The sequence below is a fragment of the Amphibalanus amphitrite genome, unplaced genomic scaffold, assembly GCF_019059575.1.
Source record: "Amphibalanus amphitrite isolate SeventyFive unplaced genomic scaffold, NRLGWU_Aamphi_draft 000394F_arrow, whole genome shotgun sequence".
Lineage (NCBI taxonomy): Eukaryota > Metazoa > Arthropoda > Thecostraca > Balanomorpha > Balanidae > Amphibalanus > Amphibalanus amphitrite.
Genome location: NW_024881888.1, coordinates 31737 through 40011, shown reverse-complemented (window position 1 = coordinate 40011; position 8275 = coordinate 31737). Strand labels below are relative to the sequence as shown.

Genomic DNA, 8275 nt, shown 5'->3' with positions numbered 1-8275 from the left:
TCATAGATGGTTGATATCGCAGCTTGAGCGTCAGCAGCGCGGCCCACAACGCGTCGGCGCCAGCGCACGCAGCTGTTGGCACTCGGCAGCCGGCGGCCGGCCGGCCCCATGAAGGAGAAGCTCTTGCTGAAGCTTTGTGATCGCCTCATAGCCGCCTTGGATGTCATCTTTCTTGGCAGATCCATCCGTTCAGATGGTACGGTGCAGTCTGGATAAAGGACGAAGTCCAACGCCGCTAACCCCGCGACGGCCACCCCAAAACGTGGCCGCAGACCGAACGGGCGTGAGGGCCGTAAGGGCCACCCCGCCATCCGGTAGGTGGCTGAGCAGCCGGGCGCAGCGGCGCCTGGGCGGCGGCCGCGCTGAGATGAAGTCCCAAACCGCCATGTCGCCATCACCGCCATCACCATTGCTGCAGCTGTTCCCAACCGCCTCCATTGCCGCCGTTGTCAGGTATTGCCAGCAGCCGCGCCGCGGGATGTCAGAAGCCGCGCCTCCAGCGCCCCTCTCCGCACGTGTGCAGGTGCTCTGCGGCCGCCGGGTCCGACGTCCAGGCAGAACATGATATTTCCATGCTGCTCCGACGGTGGGCTGGTCTTGTTTGGGTGTTCCTCCACTGTGACGTCGGTCACGCCTACCCCGGCCAGGGCGCAGAGGCCGACGTCTCACCATCCGGTTGCGGTCCTCAGTCGGGTCGCAACGTGTGCCTCTACCGCAGCGTGGAGCGCGCTCCCGCTGGGCAGCGATACAGCCAAACGTAACATGCGGGCGGCCAGCGCTGCGCCGGACAGCGGACCCATGCAGGGGGTATGCCGGTCTCGGCCATTAGCGGGGTCGTCGGGGCCGAGGCTGTACATACAGCTGGTGACCGCGTGAGCCGCCAATCGAAGCTCACGGCTTATAAGCTCGACGCGGGCATCACACGTTGTCCCGATGGGAGCTCCACGACGCCGCCGCGAACTCCAGCAGCGCGGCTCGCAGCGCGAAGACCGGTACGGACGGCCGGGGCGCAAACGGCGTGCGGGAGTCGCAGGCGACGGAAGACGTTCTGCGGACAGAAAGGGTTGGGCATAAGCTGGTCGGCAGGACACTCTTGAGCCGAGCCTTTGATGTAATTACAGATGATCCAGAAGCATGCACAAAAATTCATGACACACTATTCCCATTTATGTATTTGCTACATATGATATGATATACCAGCTCATGATCAGTGACGCATTCTGGGCAATATGTTCTAAAGTGAAGTAACTGAAGTTACAATTGACAGCTTAAAAAAACACACACACGCACACACATTCGATAGCTTATGAGAATAACATGCCTTGTCTGTTTAATGCAGGAAAATATTTTTCACTTTTTTAGAAACAGCAAAACCGTTGTCAACATGCCATGTCAACTATCTAAACAATTTTTATGGAAACTGCTCTAGCTAGCTTAAAGTTCCACAACGTTTCCGGAGCACTGCACCCAAACTCAGTTCATGTTGCAAGAAAAAACAGTAATAATGCCTCCTAATTTTGAATGAAATATAGGTATGAGTAATTTGATTTGGAAATTGGAAAGCAACAAATTTCCGCACATTATTTTAGCAAAATTACTATTTTCTTCAGCCACCAGGTTTTGCACAAAACTATAGTAAACTTTATGATCTAGTTTACACCAAACCAAAGCCCCTTTTAACAAATGTTGAATAAATTTTAACAATTTTAAAAAATGTATCGTGGAAAAAATGAAAAGTGTAGATTTGTAAAGCCGGGATATTTCACGGATTAGGCACTTAAAGAAATATCTTCACCTTTCTTTGAGCCACCAGCCTTCACCAAGTTTTACACGAATGTAGTGAACCAGACAATGTGGCAACTCAAAATTGTGATGGTTTGAGATAATTATAACGGTAAAAGAAAAAGCAACACAAGGTTCCTTACCCTCGCTTTTTTCACTAGTCCAGATGAGGCTTCAACTGTTGCCGACCTGAGGAGCTATAGGGACTTGAGCTTTCCAAAACTCAATTTCTAAGGGCACTGAGCAGTGTTTGGGTTTCACACGTATGCGATCGTAAGTTAGATTAAGTTGACAAAGCAAGCAAAGCAAAGCATGATGCCCCGCGCGTCCACCCGCGACCACGTCCCGCGTCCGACTCCCGACCGCCGCGTGACCCGAGGCTCCCGGCGGTCACGTGACCTACCGGCCGGGACTGCAAACGGCCTTCAACACTGTTACGAAAACTAATTCGCCTGATTGGTTTAGTCACTCTGAATGCTGCTCTGGTTACAATAAATTGAGCTATATCTGCGAGTTTCAAAATCATGCGGCTAAATCGGCGCACCTCCACGGCCCAAACACGATGACCGTCAACTGGTTTATTGCGGCGATCAGCTGATGCAAAACTGGGTCAGTGTGCCACGTGTGCCCTGTGGTTCACACCTTCCTCACCAGAGGCGCGCCACCGTCCACAGAATCTGACCCGCAATCTGCTCCATCCTAAAACAGAGCCAATAGGTGGCGCTGGGGAGGTGACCAAACAAGCACCAGGTAGCGCTGGGGGGCGGGCGGCACTAAATATGGTCCACATTTCACAACATTCTCCGCCCCGTTGGAGTATAGAGAACATCGATACGTGATACTCCAACACACTTTAGGCCTAGCAACAATCATGACACAGAGATCAAATAGCGAAACACATCAGCTTGGCCAGAAATGACGAGTGCATTAGCACACAACTGATCAACAAACCCGGTCAGTATACACACACAAGGATACACTTAACTACAACGAAAGAGAGACGACTCTGTCTGAAAGCCTAACCAGACGCTCCACTCTCTAATCGCACTCTAGATCGTGGAGACACTGAATCGCGCGAGTACGGACACCCTTCGCTGTACGTAGGTCAGCGGATCGTACGACACCATCAGACCCTTTATACAGCCGCACAACCACACCAACCGGCCACATCAAGCGCGGAACGTTCTTCTCATGAATCAAAACGACTGAGCCTACCCTCAAGCTACCGTGATGGCGGAATTGGCGAACGGAAGTGGGTAACTGACGCAAGTAGGCGGACGACCAAACTTCCCAAAACCGATCCATGCGCTCCTTACGAAGTCTGGCGCGAGCCGGCAGCGACTGTCGCGCTGCTGCAGCTGGATCTAACTGCTCTCCCGGCTGAAAGCCGGACCCCCTGCCTATCAGAAAGTGACTGGGAGTCAAGGGTTCGGTCGCATCCGCATCATCACCAGCATAGACCAATGGACGCGAGTTTATGCAGGACTCGACCTCGCTGAGAAGCGTCTCCAACTCAATCCTCGTCAGGCAGCGCTTACCTAGCGCCTTTCTCAGTCCCGACTTAACCGACCTAATCAGTCTTTCCCACCATCCTCCCCACCAGGGGGACAGTGGGACGATAAACTTCCACGCCGGTGCCAAATGTCCGAACTGTCTCTGCAAGAGAGAATCAGCGCCCTTCAGCGTCGCAGCATTATCGGAGTAAATCTCAGTAGGCATTCCCCTCCTGGCTGCAAAACGCCTGAGCGCCAGCATGAAGTCCTCTAAAGACAGGGAGTCTACCAGCTCTACATGCACTGCCCTGGTTACCGCACATGTGAACAGGCACACGTACAACTTTTTGCGCGGCTCATCTACACAGAACACCGGCCCTGCGAAGTCTATGCCGGTGACAGCAAACGGGGGTGCCTCAGTCACCCTCGACTTCGGAAGCGGCGCCACTGGCGCGTTGCATGCTCGAGTATCCTGCCTTTGACATGGAACACATCCCCTTTTCACTCTCTTTGCGAGGCGTCGCAGTCCGAAAATCCAATACGACCCTCTGAGTGAGCTGATTAGGGCAGACACGCCAGCGTGTCGCATCAGCAAGTGCTGCTCACGGACTAGCAGCTCCGACACGTGACAGGTCGGCAGAACGACGGGATGAACCTCGTCGTAGGACAGATCAGACATCTGCAGTCTGCTGTTCACCCTGATCAGTCCGTCATCATCAACAAATGGCACGAGACGGTACAGGCACGACCCTTTCGCGACGTCTCTGCCCGATCGCAGTGCTCTCAGCTCGTCCGGGTAGGCCTCACCCTGTACCAGGACTAGCAGCTGACGTCTCGCTTGCACAATCTCGTCAGGGTCTAACTCCAGCTGAAGCCGTTTAGCGGCACTCTGCCGCGTTCTGGGCCCCTTACCTCGAGCGCCTGCACCAGGCGTCCTGGCGTTCCGAATGAACCTCCTCACCCAGGCTGTGACGCGCACCGCCTTGGAGAAGGATCCACAGCGCTGGAAGTCGAGCGAACACGGGGCCGGAGTAGTCGCTGTCAGAACAGCCTCCTCACCCAGTAGCCGTGGCGCCTCTGGCTCCGGCTCCGCAGCTGCGACAGGTTGACCTGTTGGGCTGGAGAGCCACTGCGGACCAGACAACCACAGATCAGAACCGACCAGCTCTTCGGCCGACACCCCTCTGGTGGTCAAATCAGCCGGGTTATCCACACCTGCACAGTGTTGCCAACACGCTGGGCTGGTCAGGCTCTGGATTTCAGAGACCCTGTTCGCTATAAACTGCTTCCACTTTAGTGGATTTGCTCGAATCCACCCTAGCGCTATCATAGAGTCTGTCCAACATGAAATGCGCGTGTCCTCCGGGAGGCGGAGAGCTCGTCTGACAAACACAACCAGACGGGCACCCACCAGACACCCCAAAAGCTCAAGTCTAGGAAGCGTGAGCTTCTTGAGAGGCGACACGCGACTTTTCGCCATCACCAGGGTCACATCAAACGAGCCGTCATCCAGGGGCACACGGATATAGACGGCTGCACCATACCCTTTTGGCGAGGCATCGCAGAAAGCCAGCAGCTCCACTCGCTGGGTGCCCTTCCACGCCGTCTCGAAGTAGCGGCGCGGCACTTGGAACTCTTTCAACAGCTCCAGCTCCCTCAGCCACCGGCTGAAGGTCTCAGAGAAGATCTCAGGAAGCGGCTCGTCCCAGTGTAGACCCAACTGCCAGAGCTCTTGAAACAAACATTTCAAGGTCATCACAAACGGGCCGACGAAGCCGAGAGGGTCAAACATACGAGCTACAAAACTGAGCACCACTCGCTTCGTGGGCACGATATCATCAGGCAGTGTTACGCCCTGAAACGTAAACACATCATCTGTGGGCTGCCACATCACACCAAGCACTTTGCAGCTCTCGTTCAGACCTGTCCCCATCACAGTCTGAGCCTTTTCGAACAGCACTGGGCTATTCGTCCTACACTTAGTGAGCGTCATACCGGCGTCTGACATCACCTCCTGAGCCTTTGACAGAAGCTCAGCGGCCTCCTGCTCTGTGTCTGCTCCTGACAGCAGGTCGTCTACATAGAAGTTTTCACGCATTTCTGTGATCACTGCAGAGTCTGGGTAGTGAGACAGGTGGTGGCGTATGGTAGCGTTCAATAGAAATGGAGAGCTGCACACACCAAAAATCACTCTCTGTGCCCTCATCACGCGCACAACCCCGTCACGCTCCCACAGAAACCTGTGTGTGTCCTGATCCTCTTTGCAGAGGGATATCTGCAGAAAGGCCTTTGTGATGTCACCTGTCACAGCCACAGGCCACCTCCTAAACCTTAGAAGCACTTCTACCAGGTCAGGGAGCAAGCATGGCCCTATCTCTAAACAATCATTCAAGGACACGCCATTTGGTCCGCACGACGATGCATCAAAAACAGGTCGGACTTTCGTGGAGCTACTACTCTCCTTGACCACCGGTCTGTGTGGCAGGTAGAAAGTCGGCTTTGAGGTACACATCTCCTCAGCAGGCACCTCCGCGATCACACCAGCCTCCTCCATATCTCGCAGAGCGCTGTTATACCGGTCACACAGTCCAGGGTCCTTTGACAGTTTACGTGTGAGACTCGCTAACCGAGCCTTGGCAGACGCGAGGTTGTCCTGAAGCTTACCCACTGCACCAGGTTTCCAGGGTAACTTTACCTCATAGCGTCCCTCCCTCATGTGAACAGACGATTCGAACTCGGCGAGAACATCAGGCATGGCATCATCATCTTTAGCAATGCCTACCCCTTCCAGAGACCAGAGGTTCCTGAGTGAAGTGCTGTGCACATCACCTAACGTCAGAAGCTGGCAGCCCACACCAGACAGTGAGCCGCCACTGCCAGCCACAGCTCCAGAAATGACCCAGCCAAACACAGTCATCTGAGCTACCAGGCCATCTACAGCACGAACAATGCCAGGTTTCACTAGGCTCCAGTACACATCCAATCCTATCAGGATATCAATAGACACTTCACGGTCACTCTGGTACACATCAGCCATCTCAATGCCAGCTAAGCCCAGCTGCTGCAATACGTCCTGAGTCACACGAGGTCTCTGTAGGGGCTGACAGATCACAGGAACTGACACAGCTTTGACAGACACCTTTTCACCACAGGCACTCTGCATTGTCACATCATAAGTGTTCTGCTGTGAGACACATGACTTCTTACCACCAAAAGCCACATACGATGTGTCCTCAGACCCAGTCCACTTCGGTGAGGCACGCTGTACCAGTGACTCTGACACATAAGTCCTATCAGATCCGCTATCAAACAGAACTGTGGCCTCTACTGGCCCCCGAGACCCAATGACGGTGACCCTAGCAGTAGGCAGCACAATACAGTCTTTCTTTTGCACAGTGTTGCATGAGAGTGACACATCAGACACTCCTCTACTCACAGCTCCCACATCAGCACTGTTGCTCATCTGACGGTGGGATTCAGTAGAACCCTGATCACCCTGAGTCTGGCCTTGCTGCTTGTAGCAGCACAAAACATGATGGCGGCCACCACAACACTCGCATCTGACTGAGCAATCTCTGGCTCTATGACCAGCACTGAAGCACTGAAAGCACAGCCCTGACTGTTTTACTCTCATGAGCCTTTTCCCCACTCCTAGCTTCAGAAATCCCCTGCACTTAGCTGAGACATGGTGGGGTTTCTGGCAGAATCCACATCTGTCCACTGGAGCTGTCGTCGCCTGCAGGGCTGCTGCCGATGGCACAGCACCTGCTGCAGCTGTCGTCGCCTGCAGGGCTGCTGCCGATGGCACAGCACCTGCTGCTGACCTGTTGCCTCTCCTCCCTGGGGTGATCCGAGTCTGTGCCCCAGACTGCACAGAAACACTGTTGCCCTCCAGCACTTGAGATCTCTCCTTGCGGCTTATTTCATTCTTCAGACACTGCAGAAGGTAGTCCAAGTCACTCTCTCTTCCTTCACAGTCCCGTGCCCATTCCATCCTGAAGTCCTCGGGCAGACGGCTCAGTACCAGTGGGGTAAGTATTACACCGTACCTCTCACCACCGACACCAAGCCTCTCAAGGCTTCGAATATGCACCAAGAGTTCATCTTGAATGGGCTTAAGATCAGAACCACTGCCCAGATTGAGAAGCTTCTCGATATGAGCAAAAATAACCTTAGCAGGTCTGGCAAATCTTGCTTTGAGAATGTCACAGGCCACCGCATAGTTGGTGGCAGTCACCGCAAGACCATCTATCGCCTGCTTAGCTTCACCATAGAGCAAAGATCTCAAATACACGAGCTTCGAGACTGTTGCCAAGTCAGACTGGTCAACAGTGGCGCTGAACTGGTCCCAGAATGTCGACCAATCTACCACATCGCCACCAAACTTTGGCAACTCGATCTTAGGCAGCTTTACTTGAGAAGTACAGCTACTGCCATTGTCACTTTGAGCTGAGTCTCTCTCACGAGCTACTTTAAGCCTTACAGCTTTGACCCTAATGCCAAGCGCAGCATCACGGATCTCAGCTGCTTTCTCAAAGTCACTTTCAAGCTCATCATCATGAAGCACTAGCTCTAGCTTTTCTTGAGCAGAGTCCAAGTTAGCCAGGCGCTGATCAAAATCATCCAGGTAGCTCTGAATAGCTACCCCATCACTGTCTTCATCAGCAATGACAGATTCAAGCTTTACTGTGGCCCTTTTTAGCCAGCCACGCGCCGCTGTCCTCGCCCGCTTGAGCTCTTCCAGAGACATACCGATCACTCAAAGCACTTTTCCCGGCGGTTTCGGCACCAATGTTACGAAAACTAATTCGCCTGATTGGTTTAGTCACTCTGAATGCTGCTCTGGTTACAATAAATTGAGCTATATCTGCGAGTTTCAAAATCATGCGGCTAAATCGGCGCACCTCCACGGCCCAAACACGATGACCGTCAACTGGTTTATTGCGGCGATCAGCTGATGCAAAACCAGGGGCGTAGGCAGGGGGGGGGGCCACTGGGCC

At 53.7% G+C, this 8275-nt stretch overlaps 1 protein-coding gene across 2 annotated transcripts; it reads right to left on the bottom strand.

Moving 5' to 3' along the window:
• Positions 1–2347: 2347 nt before the first annotated feature.
• Positions 2348–8235, bottom strand: LOC122390397. Of its 2 annotated transcripts, none has more exons than XM_043383300.1 (2): positions 4820–8235; positions 2348–4404 (listed from the first exon to the last, which is right to left on the bottom strand). In XM_043383300.1, the coding sequence occupies exons 1-2, from the start codon at positions 8023–8025 to the stop codon at positions 4317–4319; spliced, it is 3294 nt and encodes a 1097-aa protein (XP_043239235.1). In that variant the 5' UTR covers positions 8026–8235; the 3' UTR covers positions 2348–4316. The 2 variants fall into 2 exon arrangements, with proteins under 2 accessions (XP_043239235.1, XP_043239236.1); XM_043383301.1 differs by having other exon boundaries at positions 4820–4925.
• Between the last annotated feature and the right edge of the window lie 40 nt (positions 8236–8275).

What these genes read in the sequence shown, in the direction of transcription:
- LOC122390397 (XM_043383300.1), bottom strand. Translation starts at nt 8,025, where the DNA reads ATGTCTCTGGAAGAGCTCAAGCGGGCGAGGACAGCGGCGCGTGGCTGG. An exon ending in TGCGATGCCTCGCCAAAAGG is followed by an intron (nt 4,405 to 4,819) that starts GTATGGTGCAGC and finishes TCTGGTCCGCAG; the next exon opens with TGGCTCTCCAGCCCAACAGG.